The following is a 21,440-nucleotide window of genomic DNA, read 5'->3' as shown; positions in this document are numbered from 1 at the left end:
TTTTGGGTACTTATGCTAAGGAATTTGGTTGAAAGTGAGGTACCTATAAATAAAAGAGATTGCAGTTAGGCCTCCCTTTTATATTCCAGGCACTGCACCAGGCACTGGGAATGCAGAACCCAAATAAGACAAAGTCTGCTCAGATCTGCCTTCCCAGTGGAGAAAGATCAACAAGAAAAGTGCCTTTGGGGCCTGTTGTAAGGGCACCTGGCCAGAGAAGCAGGCAGCCACAACAGCCCCAGGCATCCTGAGGCTGAGCTGAGTGTGAGGATCAGAGTGCTCGCTCATTTCCAAGCAGGACCACAGGATTGTAGGAGCTTTCCGCTGACTGACCCGCGAGGGGCGACTTTTGAAAACAAGCCAAGCAGATATTCAGCTTTTGGGAAGACCCTGGCACGTGCCACTTGATCCTGCCAATTGTTTACAGGCAGAAATACCTCGGAGGGACGAACTGGTGAGTCTTTAGAAGTGGAGGAAGTCCCTCAAAAGGGGCTGCGTTTCCTAAAGGGCGCCCCAAAAGGGGCTGAACTCCTTCTGAAAAGACCCCGTCAGTAAGGGCACGGGAGGGCGCAGGTCTGGAGCAATTTTCAGGGCTTTTCCCTCTGGCCTGATGTGACCAAGAAAAGATTTGCTCCATTTATTTATTTTTTATTTTAAAAGATTTTCTTTGCCCCTGCTCCCCCCTCCAACAGCCCCCCTCGCACCCTCCTCTCCCCGCCCCGCTCTCCCAGCCACTCATTGGGGTTTGGGTTTTTCATATGACTCATAATTCCTTCAGAAAGTGGAGTCGAATTCATAAAAGTGGTGGAGGGGGGCGGGGGGCAGGCCGGGCGCCCCGGGGAGTCTTCACCTACATTGCACTCAGCCCCGGCGCGAGCGGCGCTCGGGGTGGGGACATTCAGGCTGCGCCCGGGATGGCGGAGGCTCCCCGAGCCCGAGCCGCGGGGCCGGGTGACCGGGCGGCGGGCACGGCGGGCGCGGGAGGGTCTGCGGCGGGCGGCGCTGCAGCAGCCCGGGCACGGCCGCCGCCCGCGGGCGCGAGTGTGCGCGGGTGTGGAAGGCCGCGGGGGGCGTGCGCGCGTGAGGCGGAGCGGGGCTCGCCCCTCGCCGGCGCCCGCCGCCCCGCCGGGGATCGCGCTCCGGCCGCCTCCAGCACCCTCGGCGCCCCGCGGCCGCGGGTCCGGGCGGGGGAGGGAGAAAGTGAGACTCGGTGTCATCACCGTCCATTGTCAGGAGGGAAGGAAACTGGAACCCAGCCGCGGCGAGCGGCAGCTGGGCGGTCACATCTGGGAATGCAAAGCCGACCTCCCCCTCCTGCTCCCCCACCACCTCCTCCTCCTCCCCCAGCCGGGATCACTTCCGAAACCACTTCGCCTTCAGCCCCTGCCTCGGCCAGAGGTTTCATTTTTAACTGAATATTTACGCAAGCTGGAAGCGTGCGAGGGGGGTGGGGTGGGGTGGAAATAGCGGCTGCTTCTTTTCCAGGGATTTATTTCATGGGGATGTGTTCACGGCAAGAGAGAATTCAGAAGGATATCGACGTCGTGATCCAGAAGTCCAGAGCCGAGAAGGACTGCCTGTTTGCAGGTGAGTTCTCCGTCTCCGGCGCCCCGGACCCGGCGCCAGCCTCCTTGCGCGCCCGCCGCCCCCTCCCCAGGTCTCCGCCCGCGCCGTGTGTGGCTGGGGGTGGGGGGTGGGCTGCCCGTCCGGGTTCTGGGGTTCATTTGGCAACAGCCGCTGCAGCCAGAGCTGGAGCCAAAAGGGGGAGGGGGCGCCAGCCTCTCCCCTTCCCTCCTCCCCCCTCCCCCCAGCCTTGGGCAGCCACCAGCTTTGGGGCCAGACCCTGGGCAGCCCGAGCCGGGGGGGCGGGCGGCGCGCTGTATTTCCAGCCCCGGGTGGGTACCCCGGGCGCGCGAGCCCGCCTGGGGTGCAGCCGCGGCGGCCGAGCCGGGGCGCAGCCCCGCCGGCTTTGCGCAACGGGCTGAGCGGCGCGGCCGGGAATGGAGCCCGCGCGCTGCGCCGCGCTGGCCGGCTGCGCTCGGCGCGGAGGCCCCCGGGGGGCAGCGCCAGGTCGGTCTCCCGCCCCTCTAGCTCCCCCTAGTCCCCTCGACTGGCAGTGCGTTGCCCCGGAAAGAGAAGCGATTCCTGGGGTGCCCGAGGCACCCCACTCTCTGGGGGTCGCCTGCGTCCATTTTGCTCCCCTGGGAGAGGGAACCGATTTTTGCTTTCGTAGCCCCGAGCTCCGCGGGGGCCGCTTCCGGCCGCCCCGACTGGGAAATAACCGCCGTTGCCATAGCACCCGGCACTTGTTGCGGGGGGCGGCCTCCAGCCGCACCCCGCCCGCGGGGCGCAGCGTCCCCTCCCGCGCGCAGTGGGGACCTCGCGGCGCTGTGACCCTCCCTTCCCGGCAGGCCTCCCCGGGGCGCCGCGGAATATGGGGCCCCGGTCAGGAGCAGGGGTAAAAATGCACTCTGGGGTCGCTTTTAACAGGACTTTACGTTTCAGATTTCAGATACTCTGACTCCACCTTTACTTTCACCTACGTTGGCGGCCCCAAAAGGTATTTATGTGTATAGAGTTGCTTCATTTCCTGTTCACACGCTTGTGTTTCCTTTGTTCTGAGCGTGTTCCGTGTTCGGGTATTTTTGTTTGCTTTTCGTTTTCTCACTGGGTTGCTGTCCCATAGCCACATCCCGAGCCTGAGGTCCCCACATTTTAAATAGTGGAGAGACTATGAATACGCTTGATTCAAGTGTTTCCAAAATCACGCCCCAGGCAGGGGCAGAACTCTTACACGCTTGTGTTCCAGCAATTTTACAGTAATTTTGCCTGTTCTTGAAGCATTCGGAGTTGATATAGTCAAGTGGGTGCAAAGCCGGGTGTGAAGTGAAATGAATAAAAGACGTAGATGTTACAAAATAGTTTGATCGCTTGGAATGGTTTGTTTGCCTGGTGAGTTGGGGCAGCACGTTTTCTGAAGGTTGACACAAGCAGGCAGCATGCCAGTTCTTCATGCTTTTTTTTTTTTTCCTTAAGGAGTGGTGTTTGGTTTTCACTTTTAGTGGTAGGAAAGAATTTGCAAGTTACATGTGGCTGCAGCCTCAAACTTCATTCTGGAGGAGGAGGAATCGGAACGGCATGTATTAATACTAAATTGTTCATAGTCTGAATGAAGTCCAAATCCAATTTTATATTTAACAGATAAAGTGAAAAATGAAAAGTATCCATTAAAATATGTCTTGCTGTTTTCATTTGTTAGGATTTTCTGTCTTTTAGCCTTTTGGGAACATAGTGGTTTAAAAGAGTGGTGGCCACATAAGAGAACTGTCAGATTTAGTTTTGCTTTAGGACTTGACATTCAATATCATTTGATCACATTCCAAAATATCTCTTAGCTAATGGAAACATTTATGAACATATACATTGCAAAAGAACTATTCTTCTGTAGAAGAATACATTTTTTAAAAATCTTGGAATTTATGTGAGTCTTTAAAATGTCTAGGATCTATGTTGTAATCTGTATCTCAAGAAAAGCTTTAATTAAAAGTTGTCACGTTTCTTATATGTAGTATTCCTGCCCCTGAGGATTGGTATGTGAACATGGTTTCAGTAGTGGCAAATATAACATTGGATATGAATTTACTGGGAGAGAAGAAAATTATAGTGTTTACTCATTTACTGTAGTTCAGTCATTTTTGAAATTATGAATAAAAAGAGTATTTAGAGAAGATTCTACTAAGTGCTGCTTCTACACTCAGTATACTATGGGTGTTGGTATGTGACTATTAACCCCTTGAATTATTTTAAAATATGCCATTGAAAACACTCTCCATGCAGTCAGGTAGCACCTGCTGAAGTTGTCTATTTCACAGTTGTTCCTATTCACTAGTGGACAGTGCGGACTGGGGGGCTTTTCAGCTCTAGCGTTATGATTTTTTAATAAGATAACTTGCGTTCTTTGGCCTTGGTTTGATTATCTGTATAGTGAAGGCATGAACCAAACACCTCATCTCTAAATTCTGTTAGATACTGCAGCAAAGCTTCCTTATCACCAAACCAAATTACTGAACTACACTGTAGCATCAACATGGCAAGAGGTGGAGAAGGATTCAAAGTCTCTAGAAGCAAGGCCAGGGGGTTGGGTTGAATAATTAACTAATCAAGATAACATCAGTTTTCACTGTAAGAACAAGTACTGTGGTTGCTCTTAAAGTATGAGATGTTTTTCCGTGTAATCCTATTAAGGCATAGTGTTTTCTGTTGCCTCAACTTAAATACTTGGCACTTGTTTAACTAATGTGGAATAGTCTGTTAAAAAGGAAAAATTACTGGTACACAGATGATATGATTGCTTTGTGTTCTCAAAAGCTTGTTCTACAATATAACATATAAAAGTTGGTGTGAGTGTAGTAAAAATAATCTCTTTAATGTACTCCCTTTATGGGTTTGTGCCTAGTGGCAGAGAGTTCTGAAAATAAAAATATATTCTTTCCATTAACTACAGTAGAATCTGATATCTGTCATGTATTTCTGTGTGATGTCAATCAGACTTTAAGAACTAAAATAAATTTAATTATTATGTTCTGTTTTGATTGAATGTGCTTATCAGTTTATAATATTCAATAGTGTCATTTCAGGGAAACGAGGCTTATTTCACTGGTAAAGGAAGTGGGAATTTTGGAGAGATAGTGCATCGTTATCTTGAATTATCGTAACTTATCATATCATCTAAACCATTAAGAACATATCTTAAGAATAATTTTCAAGTTGTGGATAAAACTTTATATGCCGTTTCCTCTCTGACGCTTTCCAAGAATGAGTTACACTTTTTTTTTTCTGAAAACAAGGTTGATCTAGGGATTTTTGTTTACTGATACATCTTGTATGTTTTTGTGAAAAAGAGGAAATGCCAGAGGTGACTGTGTGGGGCTGGCCAGTGGTCTAGTAAATTGACCTTTCATTTGGGGATAATCAGGGGCAAAGTGCTTGTTAACATTCGCTATTCTTGGTGTCTTTAGACAGGGGGGAGCAGATGGTCAGCCAAAGACTGACTTCACATGGAATTGCTGTTATTCTCACTTTTGGATGCGCAAAGGGATACAGAGAGTTGAAGAGACGTGTTCAGATTTACCCATTTAACTGGTGGGGCTGTCGTATTAGTCCACTCTACACACTCCTTAGGTTTGTGCTCATTCCCCTGCACAAGTGTTCCCAACCTTTTTGACTGTGAAGATTCTTTAACATGAACCAATTATGCAGATGTTGAGAATTATAGTTTTAAGGTGTTTGGATTGAGAAATAGTGAAAAAGGAAGGGTTAAATGGTATACTCTTTTAGCAATGTTCTTTATGACTCCTGATTCCTGCACCCCTTTAAATAACTTCACAGCCCCCAGAGGTTCAGGGCAACCATAGTCTCCTACTTAGAGCTGCCTCCCAATTTCAGGGCTGTGCCAAGAATGTACGTCAGGGACTTCAACTATATACAAATTTGTAAGTGTATGCAAAAAACCTGCCGTTTCTTCTCTATACTTGGTCATGCTTGTTATCTCCTGGCTCGCTCTTTCCTTTTTTTTTTTTAAATAGAGGCATGTTTTATTTATTTGTTTGTTTGTTTGTTTTGTTTATACAAGCATTGGGTACAGTCAGAAGCGCGGGAGGGTGAGAGAATTCACCAGAGCCAGAGCGGGGAGCAGAGCAGGCAGAAGGACCGAGGTACAGAGGTACACTGCTGAGGGGAGCAGCGGGCGGCAGGAGAGGTCTGCTCGCCATGTGGGACCCTCCTCCGGTGGCCGGGGAGCAGCCAGGGATTGAGGAGGCACTGCAGAGGCGCGGGCAGCTTCGCAACCCAGCGCTCCTGGCTCTTTCTTTCTGTCTTATTCATTGGTATTAAACCCCTGAAATGCCATAAAGATTGGGGTTCTGGTCCTTCACCTCACTTTTGGGGAATGGGAAGTGAGTGGTAGAAGGAACAGAAAGGATAAAGTGGGTAGTGGTGGCAATTGAGGGGATAGGAGGCAGGCTGAGTCTCCTACAACCACGGTGAGCAAAGACAAGGTGAGAGTAAGGGAAGCCCCACGGGCCTGACCATGGACCCTGCAGTATTTCCAGATTGTGAGCTCTCAGCACGAAAAAGCACTGTGAAGGTAGATCTGAGGTTTTTAAAAAGCACAAATAAGAATTATGAAAAAAGTAGAAAAAGATAAGCAAAAAAGAAAATAAACACATGATGCTTTCAACTTCTGGTAACATGTTAGAATTTATTCTTGCAGATTTTTTTGTGTGTCTATAAGCATATAAAATGTATGCATTCTGAGATTGTACAATACTCTTGAGATCTCACTGTTTTTCACCCAAAAATATAGCATTAGTGTCTTTTCCTTTAGAATGAATGTGAGAATAAAGAAATGTTTATTAAATTGGGCATTTTCTAGTTAAAGGGTGTGATTCCACATGATAAGAAATCTTATTTTTGTACTAGGAATTATTAAGACATTGGAAATTTAATATTAGCCAGAATGTTCAAGTAGCCTGTATAAGTACACCCTTTTAGTATGAATAGACATTCTTACATGGTAGTAGGTGGATTGGCATCTTTTGAAATGTGCCCCCCACCCCTTTTTTAGGAATTTCTGTCCACATATATGTTCTGTTGTATCACAAGTGACACACAAGTGTCACAATTGACACTGACATTAGTATTACCTCAAATCCATCTGCATGATACTCTCCTACCTCTTCCACATCTCACCCGTAGTCAGCCTTCATTGTTGAGATCTTTGCTAAGTCAGAGTCCTTTCCTGGCATCTCCTGTCATGTACGCTTCTGCTGCATGTTTGTAAAATCATGTCACATTAGCCTCTTAGTACTAGTCCTCTGGGTCATCCGTCTGAGGGTGAACTGCTTGGAGGCAGGGTGTGTCCTATGTGTAGTGATTTCTCAGCTCCGAGCTCACTGCCTAGTACAGATATTTTCTCAAAAGATAGATGCTGAGTGAACCATTCAATGAATGTTAAACAGTTTTCTGGCAGGTGAGAAGCAATTTCATAACCAAACTGACCAGTTATATAGACACGCAAATACTTACAAGAAGGCCACAATCTAGTGATGTCACATGCAGTGGAATTTCTTATGACTCCAGAGAGACAGAGGTTCCCTATTCCATGTTCTTTGGGTCAGATGTTCAAATTCTTTCAGGGAACAGGTAATGAAATTGTTTGGGATAATGGGGAGTTACGGGGACTGTGGCATACTACAGAGTTTGGACTCTAATAAAAGTGTGCAACTTAGTTTTAAAAAAATCAACAGTGTTTTGGTGATAAAGTAAATTTTTTAGGGTCCCTAAGCTACTGGGGCTCCCAGTGTCTAATTCCGTAATTCATGGGTGCCTTGGAGAGAAGTGCAGGCATGAAGGGGTGGGGGATTTGGGAGACTGGAGAAGAAATCCCATCTAAAAATTTTTTTCATTATGAAGTATATGTTCATTCTGGAAATCCTGAAATTATTTTGAAATCTTAAGGTGTGAGAATGTAAAGAATAACAATTTTTTAAATAAAAAATTAGCATGTTCCTCTTGGCAATGGGGACTTGCTCTCCATAATTTTATTACATCAATTATTGTCCAAATAATGGAATTTTTAAAAAGTGTTCCTTGGAGCCTTGGGAATGGTCCTCGGAAGCTGAGGTGCCAGATGGAAGGGAGTGTGAAGTAAGCTGTGTGAGTGGGTGAGATCTGGACTTTCATATCCCTTTGTAAATTACAGCTGTCTTAGCTTTTTTCTGTTCTGCATAAGATTGTCTTTGAAACAGTTTTCATGATTAAATAAGTTTTAAAACCGCTGACCTAAAGTAGTCACCAGTTTCACACAAGTATAACTTTATTGAAACTTTAAAAATATTAAAAAACTTAAACTTCATCTATTTCATGGATAAAATAATACCAGTAATTATTGAATGTAGTCCCAGCTCTATTTTTCGTTTACCTTACGTCCTATATTTGTAACCAGGACAAATTGGTATTTGTCAGCTATTTTACATTTTATCACTAAGGAAACTGAGGCTGGAGTGATTTAAATGACTTAGAATTATTAAGAAGCAGAGTGTAAGTCAGCATTTGTGTACAAGTTTTACGGGATATTGGTTGAACTGGCATGACTAGAATAGTTGGGTGTGTTTGGGGATGGGGTGGATTGCTAGTGAGATGTCTGCCAGGGGCAGTACTAAAAATCTGCTGGTTGGCAAGGAAGTGCCTGAGTCTGGCGCTAAGCATCAGTAGTTGGAAAATTACGTACATTGGCTGTGGAACCCTTACACAAATATAGGGCCGATTTATTTAAATGCCTCATTATATTTCTCTGCAGTATTAAAAAAACAAACAAATGTATAAGTGAAATTTCATACATTTCAACAAATGTATAAGTGAAGAGAATTTGTAATTCTCTGCACAGATTTGCTTTTGGATAGATTGTGCTGTAGTAGATAAATCGTTCTCTAAGACAGCTGTCATTGATGTAGATGGAATTGTAGTCAAGTTATTGACATGTAATCTTTCTCTTTTTCATTCTCCAAATTTTTGAAATACCATCTCCCCTCTCCCCCATGGAAAAACCAGTGAGAAATATGTTCCTATTAATAAGCCATGTCATTTCTGTTTTATTGTGATATAATTTAGGATTTTGGAATGGTCATCTGAATTAAATGCTAAATGTATCAACCCAACCCAACCCAACCCAACCCAACAAAACCACCCATCATTTTCTCTTTAAAAGAAACTTATCTTCCCAGCCTTCCCTGGCCAGTATTTTGTCTTATAAGCTAGGTATGGGCTCACTTTGTAAAGCTTCACATGTCATTTTCCTCTTCATCTCTTTTGAAATTCCACTGCTCCTAATTTGAGATCATGATTGGCATCTTCATGCCACCCTGTGTCCACACTTGGTTCACACCCTGATCATCTTCATATAGGCCAGTCACATTAACTTAGGGTCTTAATTCTTAATTAACATTTTCCCACCCATCCTGTTCACTTATGCTGGAACTCGCTAAGCATGAATTTAATCATAACATTCATCTGCTTAGAAACATTCAAATGCAACCTCATTTTTTCCCCTATCAAACTTAACCCCGTGTTCTTGACTTTCGAGAGCCTCCCCCAACTGTTCTTATGTATTTCTCAGTCTTCCGGATACCAGCTTTCTACTGTATTGACTTCCTTGTCTCTCCACTCAACAGCCATTTGTCTTCATTTTACGTTAAGCATCCACAGCTGTTCAAGGTTTATTGATTGATAACATCTGTGTCACTTAATAACACTTGGTTTGGATATCAAGATCATGGTTTTTATGATCACAAAGACCAGTTGATTTAATCTTTTTTTTGATCACAAGTGTCATCTCTTGTGAAAGTTAATGCTCAAGAAGAGAATAGAATGAGCCCATGAGTAGAACAAAGTGAGAATGAGAAGTCAAAATGAATCTGAGGAAGGGATGAGAATATAAATAGATCACCCTTTATCCATTACAGATAACAACAGCAGCAACGTCTTGAGTGTAGTTTATTTATATATTGGTGACATCCCTGTTGGTAAATGACATTTTTTGTTGTTGTTACTGAAGTAGTATTGTAGGACATTGATATTAAATAGAAGATTCCAATTTGTTTGGTGTTAAATTTAAAAGGGAGACATCCACTGGAACCTTTGTGTAGTCAGATCATTTTCCCTGTACAGGATTTAGCAGAAAACGAGTTGCTAACTCACCTCCCCCAAGATGATTTCTTTCTCAACATTTTGAAATAGAAATTGAAAAGACTACTCATCACCTGAAAGTGCCTTAGGATTTGTCAACCAGCTCAGAAGTGCTGTTGTAGTTATTTGAATTTTCATCATTGTCTTGTTTAAAAAACAAGTGTAGGTGGTGGGTGTGGTGTGGTAACATACTTCTGAAGAGGTGTGAACATATACTCATACCCTGAAATCATATACAGTGTTGTAAACCATTTTGCATCAATATAAAATGATATAGTTAAAAACAAAAACAAACTGTAGGTAGGTTGTTATTCAAGAATCACTTAGAGTATTTTTACTGTTTTTGAGTAGAAAATTGAGTCAGAATAATATAATTCATTTACATTTGCTCAGCTTTCACATCACTGAAGAAACAAGTCTAGAGAAAATTTGAGAACAAAACACTTAAGAACAGAAGTTGTGTGAAAAAGAGTAAGTCAGATATTGAAAATGTAAGGCATAAAAAATAATATTCAAATAATATTCAAATAAGTCTTCAAATAATATGTTTAAAGACTAAAACTCTAGTTCCTAACAGTGTAAAAATACATAGTATTTCCTGATTTTTTTTAAAGATTTATTTATTTTATACAAGAACTGGGGTACAGGTCAGAAGCGTGGGAGGGTGACAGAATCCACCAAAGCCAGAGCAGGAAGCAGAACAGGCAGATGGACCGAAGACACTGCTAAGGGGAGAAGTGGGCGAGGCAGTAGAGGTCTGCTGCGCCATGTGGCGTTCTCCCTGGCCGATGGGGAATCGAACTGGCGCTGCAGAGGCTGCAGACAGCTTTGTAGCGCGGCACTCAACTGCTGTGCCACTGGGGAGGCCCCTCCTGATATTTTTAAAATGACAATATTTTTCCTACATTATATGATAGCATTCCCAAATTGTTAATTAAATGTTAGGTAAATGGCCACATAGGTTTGGGAAATGCTTAAACAATACTAAACACTTTTAATGGTGGACTTTTAAAAACCTTTCATATAAGTTTTCATTTAGTAGTGTCCATTATGCGTATTGGAGAGGTGAGTGAAGTTTTCAGGTTTTTCACACAGATCTGGAACATGGTGAGAGAGTTGTTTTGTGGAAAACATATTGGTAAACTCCAAGTGTTGTTCCTTAAAAAGAGATTTTGAGTAAACAATTTAATAGAAATGGAATTGCCAGTTCAAATGAAGTCCTGCAGAATTTATTTTCAGTAATTTTTATAGAAGTTGCTTTATGACAAACAAAGCTTTAGTTAAGGCATTTCGAATTTCGCGCTAACTTTTCTACATGAGGGTTTCTTTCTATGGGTCTCTTGCTCTCTCCTCTGTTATGATAAGGACTCTCAGCTATTCATATTCATCAAAGCCCTGAAGTTAGCAGGGCCCTCCCTGCACATGATTAGAAGTCAGTCTCACAAGGAAGTGTTAGAGATAGATAATAATTTTGTGTAGCAGAAGTACTCATTATATCCTCTTAAATTCTGCCATTTAGGCTGCAATGGAGCGGCTGTTTAGTGAGCTATCTTGGATGGAGTATGCTTTCTGGAGAAATTTGTGGTGAGGGAAATCTGGACTATATCTAAATGTTTCATTAAAAAAATCAATGAAGGGCCTCCCTGGTGGCGCAGGTGGTTGAGCGCTGTGCTGTGAGGCTGTTTGCAGCCTGTGCAGTGCCGGTTGGATCCCTGCCGGCCTTGGAGCAACCCACATGGCAAGCAGACCTCTCCTGTCTCGCCCGCTGCTCCCCTCAGCAGTGTATTTCAACCAGTCTGCCTGTTCTGTTCCCTGCTCTGTCTCTGGTGAATCCTCTCACTCTCCCGCGCCTCTGGCCTGTGCCCTGGCTCTTGTATGAATAAAATAAATCTTAAAAAAAAAAAATCAATGAAGGTATCTAGTTTGCAAAATCATTTCCCTCCCGGAAACCAAATGAGAAATTTACCAAAGGAGTTTTAAAACATTCCTCAGAATTTTTTCAGTAATAGTCAGGAAGCAAACTCCCTCCTTTTTAGGCAGTGCCAGTCATTAAATTTGAGGAAGCCACATGTTATACTCCTGTTAACACAAGAAGGAAGAAGGAGGCCTCTGCTTTAAATTGTAATCCTGTGGACTCAGCGCCAGGTATATATTTAAAATGATTCATGTTGATAGCAGACACATGCCTGCATGAACTCTATAGCTTCTGTGCTTCAGGGAAACCATTGGAACATATACTGAGAATCAGGTAAATTCTGTGTTTCTCATTTGGAATTCATTAAGCAAAATCGGAACAGTGAATTTGTGATTGTGTTAGTACATTTATCAATCTAGGTATGCACGTCATTGATCTTCTTAAGAATAAGGTCTGAGCTATTGGTATGTGAGAGTCCTAAGCAGAATGCTAAAATCTGCTTCATGGATAAAAGCTGATGCAGTCATCATTTCTCATTAAAATGCACCACAGCTAGATATGCAGCAAGGAAAAAAAAAAAGTTAGGCCCTCCAGCTGAAAAGCAGTCATTACTTTATTATCACCACAGCATTTGATATGATTTCTTTAGTGCAGGGTCAAATTCGTTTTTAGTTAACAAAGAAAAATGTTGGTTAATTTTGAATAATTCATTGTGAGCTAAATTCTTAATTCTTTCTGTAACAGTCCACCTTATGGGAAAACTAGCCTATAACGGTGATTTCAGTGCGTTTCAATTAAGTGATTTCAATGACGATTGCATATTCTTGGCTGAATTTGGCCCCCAAATGATGAAACTTGGGCCAAGAAAGATTTTAAGCTTAACTTTTTGAAGTCATACTAGTATTATTTGATATTTGGGGAAATGTTACATTTCAAATATTGTTTTAAATAAAAATGCAGGTGCTTACCACCGCAGGCCTACTAGGATGGCCAAAATCCAACACTGGAAAACCAAACACTGGCAAAGTTATGTAGCTACAGGAACGTTCATTTATTGGTGGTGGGAATGCAAAATACAGGTACAGTCACTTGGAAGACAGTTTGGCAGTTTCTTATAGAAACAAACATACTCTTAGCATGCGATCCAGCAGTTATGCTCCTTGTTTGGTATTTACCCAAGGAAATGAACGTAGGTCCACCCAAAAACCTGCATATGATATTGCTAGCAGCTTTATTCAAAACTTCCAAAGCCTGGAAGGAACTAAGATGTCCTTCAGTAGGTGAATGGATAAACTTGTGCATCTAGACAGTGGAAAATTATTCATGCTAAAAAGAAATGAGCTATCAATCCATGAAAAGACATGGAGAAAATTTAAATTCATGTTGCTAAATGAAAGAAACCAATCTGAAAAGCTGTACGATTAGGAGATGATATTCTGGAAAAGGCAAAATTACAGAAACCATAAAAAGATCAGTGGTTGCCAGAAGCTGGGATGGGGGGGCGCTGGGGTGGGGTGGAGGCGAAGGGATGAATAGGCAGAGCAGAGAACTTTAAGACATTGAAACTATGGTGATATTGTAACGGTGGATACTTGTCATATACATTTACCCAGATCCACAGAACGCACAACATTGAGCGTGAGCTCTAAGGTAAAGTTTGGACACGTGGTGATATTGATGTGTCAGTGTAAGTTCCTCATTAGTTGGTGGGGGTTATAGGGGAGGCTGGGCATGTTGTAGAGCTAGCTGGTATTTGGAGAGTCTCTACCTCCAGCTTGAATTTGCTGTGAACCCAAAACTGTGCTAAAAAATAGTCTGTGAGAAAAAAAAAGTCAGAAAAAAACCCCAGGTGTTTGCCAAGGGTTTTCAATTCCTAGATAAGTATTCTAGTCTACTGAAAATTTAAGAATTTCTTTAACATTACACAGCCATGTACATTTGAATCAGGGTTAAAAATGTGCCTTGGCACAAAACTAAAATAGATAACGTATTATGATGTTAACATATAACTAATTACATAGGAGAAAACCACAATTTTAACTTAGTAATATAGATTATAAAATGCCATTAAACACTAAGCAATTATTTAGTATGCCAAGAAGTACTAATAACACTTACAGAAATTCTATGCCCACTGATTTTCCAGCCACCATAGAAATACAATATTTAATAATGCCATTGTACTTATCAAATAAAACTAAGTAAGAGTTGGTGTTAATGTGAAACATTTCTGAGGCTAAATACTGAACTTAAACATAAAACATTTGAAATGTGTCTCTTGCACATAATCACGCAAGCATGTGCATCCATTGGCACATACCGATAAAATATGTGGATATTATAATGCATTTGAAAATTTCCCCCAAACATACAAAGATAACATATAAAATACATCTGCAAGCATTAAGAGAATTGTGTACCTGTTTCTTCTTATTTAGCACATATACACATGGTTCTCAAAAAAGGGGAGCATGAAGAATTGAATTGCTCTGGAAATGTTTTTGCAGGGGTTGAGGGAGGAGTAGGTAAACATGGAACATCTTATAGTTAAAATGATTTCTGACACATCACTGATGGACATAAAATTTTTAATGAATGTAAATTGGATTGTTTTAGAGATAACTAAGTTTTTTTCCCCCAGGGTTTATGAAATTGCATTTTATATTTTTCAAAGGAAGTATTGGTTAAGTTTATAAGATTATTTAAAATCCATAACATTTCAGTGTGGTGGGGCAGAATGGACAGGCTGATGTGGATTCCTTTCAACCAGCCAGATAACTTAATTTCCTCATGTGTTGATTTTATTATCTGTGAAGTGGTGGTTACATTGTAGGTGATCAGGACTGAAGGGTATTCTGAAAACTACTGTCAGATTCACTGGAAAGAATCACTGTACTCAGAAAGCTGTTATACTCACAGTTATATTTTATTTTAACAGAGGATACAGATTAAAATCCGCAAAGGCCAAAGATTCACTGGGAAAAGTCCAGAAGTCCAGGAGAAACCAGGCACAAGTTTCCAAGTGTCTTATCAGTAGAGTCACATGGATACACTTAATTTTCCCAGCAAGGATGTGTAAAAACACATGCAAGGTGTTGCTAACCAGGGAAGCTTACCTGAGCTATGGTGTCCAGGTTTTCATTAGAGGACAGTCAAGTGCTACACTTTTGTGACTGGCCCCAGCGCCTCAGACTCCAGCCTTTCAAGGCAAAACACATCACAAATCACATATGTAAAACATTCTTATCAGGCAGAATATCCCAAGGGCTCAGAGTTGGTTTCTTAGCAACTGCCTAGGGTCCATCTTGAAAACAGCCCTTTCCAGGGAATGTGCAGGGTTTGAGCAACCAAGGCTTGGTGAACCCTTTCTGTATACAGGCTCCCTGTGTCCAGCACAGGTCCTGGCGAGAAGGTAGTACTTGATGTCATTATTTGTAGCACTAAGCCAGCTCTAATTCCTGGCGTCTGGACCTTACAAACAAGCTGAATAAGGAAAAAAGAAAATTGCCCCCCCCTTTTTTTTTTTGTAGGGCAACTGCCTTGACTGATTTGCAAAAACAAAAACTTTCTTGATTTAAAAAGGTTAATTTGCATGATGCATCATCATAGAATGACAACTTCTAATGAAAATTACATTAAATGTACAAAAACCGGGCCTCCCCTGGTGGCGCAGTGGTTGAGCGCTGGGCTGGAAAGCTGCCCGCAGCCTCTGCAGCGCCAGTTCGATCCCCGGCCACTGGAGAGGGTCCCACATGGCGCGCAGACCTCTCCTGCCGCCCGCTGCTCCCCTCAGCAGTGTGCTTCGGTCCTTCTGCCTGCTCTGCTCCCCGCTCTGGCTCTGGTGAATTCTCTCACCCTCCCGCACTTCTGACTGTACCCAGTGCTTGTATAAATAAATAAATAAATCTTTAAAAAAAAAAAAAATAAATAAATGTACAAAAACCTGAAAAATGCAGCAATAGTATGCACTCACATAATTGCACAGTTTCTTTCAGTTTTACCAAGTCCAAATCTAAAGTGTTGTCATCTCCTTTGGCCACTAGCAGATCCCACAGAATTTCATGATGCTCTTTCTTCCCCACTTTGTGGTTTCTGATCTTCACCTGCAACTTCAGAAGTGTTAAGGTGTTTTATTAATCTGAAAATTTATAGAATTTTGTCTATACCTGTCTATTTATAGGTTTTTGTTTTCTACTTTTTGCTTAACCTTGTTTTCCTCTTCCTTTAATTGAATTTTGTAACATTGAAATTGAGTATTTGTTCTGGAAAGTAAACTAAAGTCTGTTTTAGGGTCCCTTTTTTGTGAGCTCCCTCAAGAGCTCCCGCACCAACCTCCATGCTCTTTAGAGTGTCTTCATGTGTTCTGATAGTTCTGGAGCTTTCTACTGATTTTTCTGAGCTGTCAAAACTCTCTTCAGAGCCTCACCCCAACAGGCAAGTGGTGATTCCAATGCGGTTGACAGAGGTAGTACTACAATCAAATGAAGTGAAGTGTTATCTTGAAGGCTAAGTTCTCACTTCCGCTGACGTTGGCAGAGAAATGTCGCAACTTCCTTCTGTATTGTGGTCAGGAAGTTTCTTTATATTTCAGAGACGTGAGTTTTAGGATCCAGAAAGTTTAGTAATACAACAAAGGCAAACTGAATAACTAATATGGGATAGGAAAAGGGGCAATTAATGTGGGGTAGGGAAATAGTTCCTGATTCCTGCTTCTAAAATACTCTGGCATTTTTGTTGCAAGCATATTTCTCATTTACTCTATATAAAGGTTATTTAGAGTAAGCAATGAGAAGGAAAAGCTTTTTACAGACCAATGGCCTCTATTGCCTCAACACTTAACATTTTTAATTAATTTAAATTTATCACTAGGCTTGCCACTTTCATTACCCTGAATTAGTACCCTTTATTATTTTCCTCTACCACTGCTCATACTTTACAAGTTCTCTGCAAGCTTCTGGTGGCTCTCCCCTCCCTCCGGCATGACTCTCCTGGCTGTTGAAGTTGCTACAAAAGGCAACAGGGGAAACAGGAAGTGTGAATGAGCATAGAGGTCATTTGTAAGCTGTCTGTGTGCTTACTGCTCCTTCATGCCCTCTCTCTGCCTTCTGTCTCTTATCTGTGCATACAATATATAATATAAATGCACACAGAAGTTTACAGTTTTATGGGTCAACTATCATTGCAGTTTAAGCCTATGAGAAATGGATTATTTTTACAGAAATGCCAGTTGGCCAGTAAATAAGTTGATTTTTTTTGTCCCCTAAAATTTATTTAAATCCATTGATTCTATGCGCACAGCAAAGATAAACTTTACTGTCTCATAAAGTATGTTTCACTTTCATATGCCTGCCATATGCCAGTAACTCAGGCTTCCTCCCTTTAAGGGTTGGTTCCCAAGTAATGTTGGAAGTCATGTAGGAAGAGGGTGGAATTGTACAATCAGATTTAAATGAAAAAATAATCTCTTGATAAATATTTGGTGCAGATTCATCAGACTATATACTTTGTTTAGGACCGTGGGCGTGCCTGATCTTCATAAAAATGATGCATTGCCATTCAAAAAGACAAGCAAAAATTGTTTTTGGTACTACCTTACTTGGAGAGGCTCATGAATACCTTAAGTGCATTAGAACTTTTACAGGTGGTTGAAATTTTATAAAGTGTTGTATTTTACATTTTTTCATGAATTCAAGACCTTAGTTTTTCTAAATTTACATAGTTTCTCGAGTAATAGTACATAAGCAAATTTAAGTGTTAACTAAAAGGATGTAACACCACAGATAGAAGAATAGAAGTGTCATGAATCTACCTGATTCCATTAGAAAATATTACTTAAAATTTTAAATCACAATCATTTAATGACTCAAACATGTCAAGTTTCATTTAAGAAATTGTTTTAGTAAAATACAATGAAAAATTGAAATTTGCTTTCCCGATATTTGCAATTTTTTTTTTCCGGGCCTAGGGAGGGCATTCGAATTAAATGTATTTGGCTTCGAATCTAGTTCTTTCATTCTGGAAGGTCTGTAGGATCATGTAATCACCCTGGTTGTAGATGGCCACTTTTAAGCATTTTTTTTAGATCCTGAGAGGCATTCTTATTGAAAAACTGAGAAGGAATATTCTTCTTTGATATCCATGGCAGTAAGTCTACAAATTCATTATTCTTTCAGCTCTAAATATAAGTATTACCAAAACATTTAATTCAAATTTCAAGCAATTCCAAAATAAGATAAAATTGTTCTTGCTTTGAACTTGTAGAGGAGACTCAAATATATCAGGATAGAGTTTCTTTCAGCTGAAGTTCTTTATTCCTTCTGAGAGTTGGAAGGACTAAATAACAAAGGGAGCTCTTTAGTGTGCCCTTTAAGGGGGAGCCATTTCAGTGGATCCCGTCACCCCGTTAAGGAACAGTCCAACCCTCCATCCTCCATGCTTTATTTTTCTGTCTCCTACACCATTTTTTCCTTTTGCTTATAATATGACGTGATTGGAAACCAAATAACCAAGCTTTATAATAGTGTCTACAGTGGCACAGACTTTATTCAGGGAACAAAGGGACTTAAGGATATGGGCCTGTGACAAATTTTTTGATTGTTTAAAACCTTGTTTGTTTTCTTCTGTGCTTAATTTTATAGTTATTTTTATTTCATAGCCTTTGACTTAGAACTTTGACTACAAAGCAGCATAAATGTTGCAAATAGTACCATTCCTCATTGGTAGATGGCTGTGTACACAGAGGTTAGGATTCTGCTGCTTGATCAAGGCTCTGCCATTAGAAACTTGTTTTCCTAAGAGTCGGTACCTCCTCTGCTTCTAAGTGGAGAATCCTAGCTCTGAGATGAGCATAACTAAATACATGGGGGGGGGGGGTGACTCCCATTTGATGCCACTTCCTTTGCTTGTAAATTTTTTATTGCACTTGAATATGAAAAAAAAGGTTTTTTGCCAAGAATATGAAACTAACTTTTTGCTAAGCTAAATTTTAATGAAATCATTTGGGCTTATTTATAGTTACTTAACATTTTCCTTTCATGTGTTAATATTAATTCTACTTACTGGAGAAAAAGTACAAAAATGGTATTCCATGTGATAACTACCTTGTTACTGAGGAAATGTAGAAGTTTGGCATTTTAAATAATTAGGTGTTTTAAGTAAAAAAAAAAAAAAAAAAAAAAAAAGGCAGTGTCCCACAGAACAGAAAGATAATCTATGCTTGCTTGTATTCCTTTATTCTTTCCCTTATAAAATTAAGCCTAGAGGCCTCATACTATTTTAAATTTTCAAAATTAGGTCATGTAAATGTTGTGTCAGACTTCAAATCATATGTAGTATCTTCACGAATAATGAATATGGGATATATTTACATCCTACTAATTGCTTAGCTGAGAACCAGAGGTGAACATAGAATAATCATATTTTCAAATTACTAATTTTTTTTCTGTAATCTCTTATATACAACTGTGATTTGTTTTTCTCCTGAACTAATATAGGAGTGTATGGTCTGATAAGTGTGTGCATTTGGGGAAGGCCATTTGGGGAAGGCAAGGTAGAAATCAGGGTTGATATGGAAAAGACATGGTCCCAGTGTTGGTGAAAGGGACTGAAAAGTAATTTTTAAAGTTATGGAATGTTTGGGAAAATGGATTAGCAGAAGCAGTCAGCCAAACTTGGGAATCCCAGGGATCTATCTTAAAGATGGTGAGCAGAGTTCATGTGGTTAATGCATCAAGGGTTCAAATAGAAAGCTGTCCACGATTTAAATATGCTAGTCCTAGCCCAGTTATGAATACTTTCTTTGCTTGGAGAAAGCTGTTTGACCCTTCTCAGCGATTCTATCAATTTCAGAGGTACTGTAAATAATTTTCCCTTTGGCTATATACAAGGACATTGAGGATTAATTAAATTTAAAAGAAAGTAGTGCATTGAACTCCCAGGAGACAGAAGAGCTGTTTATCATTTTCTCATCTTTCATGCCTTCATTCATTTTACAAATATTTGTTGAATACCAATTATAATGAATACACTGTACCAAGTGCCATAATTGGGAATACAGGGATGAATGATTAGAGTGACTTCTGTCCTCATTATGTTAGTGTTTGTATTTTATTTTTAAAATTCCCATTGTCATATGAGTAATTGTGCAGGGATATATTGCCAGTCTCAGCAATACTACTTGATCTTTGACTGACATCAGTGGTGCATTGATTTATCCTTTCTAAATTTAGAACTACTCTTTAAATTCTACACTAAAAGATGAACAAAATGACAGTGTTTCTCCTCTGTATTACAATCAATGCAATATGAACTGTATATTTTTAGTAAAAAAAAAAAATACAAGTTATAATAGCAAACCAGAACAAAATCCCTACACATTACTTCTTCCATTAAAATAGTTTGGTTTTATTTTAGATGGCACTTTGAGAGTAATTTTAATCTTATAATATTACTTGTGAAAATATCACTAAGATAGCTTAAAAAAGAAAGTCTCTAACATTCATATTTTTTAATTAGCATTAGAGAAACATTTTAATCCACAGTTTGAATTAGAATGTGTTAGCTATTATGGCCTTGAATTTAGGCCTTTGCCTATAAAAATTAACACAGTTTCCCAAAGAGGTTGGTAAAGATTTTTCTAGCTTAGGTGACTTTTTAGCTGGTTGGTTTTTGAAGTTCATTGAATAATGAGTGAAAAATTTTGACTACCATCCTGAAAAATGTTACTTTTTCATTTGAGCAAGTGAAAGTAGTTAAAGCCATAATATGTACCTGATTCTTTCAAAGTTTGAAAAGAAGACCCTACTTCTTCAATGATTATGGAAAGGAGGAAAATTATTGTCCATGATTATTTCTCACTGGTTTTGTGTTTTTTTTTTTAATTTTTTTTGGTTTTGTGTTTTTGAAAAAGGATAACAGTAGCGCTAGAATCAGGAGGAGCCTTTGTCAGTGCCAAGTAATGTAGATATTTTGATGTTTTGGCCTGGTTATATGAAGTAACAGCATGTTTAAGGCATGTAGTCTCAGATGAACTAACATGAACTTATGAGCTAAAAATAGGGAATTGAAAGTAGCAATAAATAACAGCTAAATTTTTGTTTATATTCATATATTTCTTTCTAACTTACATATATTAAAAACAATAAAGTGGCTAGATGTAGTATTGATAAAGAACTAGCATCCAACTTCTGCATAATTCACGAGTCTACCAGAAGACTTATGAAATAAGACCTAATGCTATTTGTGAACCAATGTCAGGAGTGATTTTCAGGTCTCATTTTACCATACTATTTATAGCATGGACTTTTAAAAGTGATTATGTCAGTATGGCTACTTTGAAAGGCAGAGGGCTTAGTTAAGTATCACAAATGGCATGTGTTTCTATTCCTGCCTCCTGTCCTTCTCCAAAAGCAGGGGGTGTAAGAGGTCTTTATAGGCGGAATGCTCGCCATCAGCAGTCTTGTAGCTTTGTCTTCATCCAGAGAAGATCAAATCATGTAATATCACTGTTGCTTTAACTGTCCCACTTAAAACAATTGCCCTGGACTAGTTATCTGTAAGCTCCTTTTTTTCCCCCCCAGATCTTATGATATTCCTGATCATTCTCTTGCATTTAGTTTAAAAATATTTGTTGTTGATTAGAGAATGGGGATCAAAGCAAGTCAGGATTTCTGAAAATCGGCTCTTCATATGCAGAATGCAGAACCACACAAAAAACTGTCTTTAGGCATAGTGTATGTCAGGATGCCTTTGTTTGCTAATGAGAATACCCAAGTCAGATTGG

At 40.5% G+C, this 21,440-nt stretch overlaps 1 protein-coding gene across 3 annotated transcripts in view; it reads left to right on the top strand.

The window, feature by feature from the left end:
- Positions 1-281: 281 nt before the first annotated feature.
- PARP8 (poly(ADP-ribose) polymerase family member 8) overlaps positions 282-21,440 on the top strand; it is a 146,109-nt gene continuing 124,950 nt past the window's right edge. The window contains exons 1-3 of one of the 3 annotated variants that reach the window (XM_037530367.2): positions 282-454; positions 1,486-1,587; positions 2,506-2,560. In XM_037530367.2, coding sequence (XP_037386264.1) covers positions 1,497-1,587; positions 2,506-2,560 — 146 coding nt within the window. In that variant the 5' untranslated portion in view covers positions 282-454; positions 1,486-1,496. Of the gene's footprint in view, positions 455-1,167; positions 1,399-1,485; positions 1,588-2,505; positions 2,561-5,794; positions 7,204-21,440 lie in introns of those variants that run through there. The other 2 variants (XM_037530366.2, XM_054688285.1) reach the window with 2 other exon arrangements.

The sequence above is a fragment of the Talpa occidentalis genome, unplaced genomic scaffold, assembly GCF_014898055.3.
Source record: "Talpa occidentalis isolate TD23 unplaced genomic scaffold, MPIMG_talOcc4v2.1 talOcc4.6, whole genome shotgun sequence".
NCBI lineage: Eukaryota > Metazoa > Chordata > Mammalia > Eulipotyphla > Talpidae > Talpa > Talpa occidentalis.
This window is presented reverse-complemented; position numbering and strand designations above follow the sequence as displayed.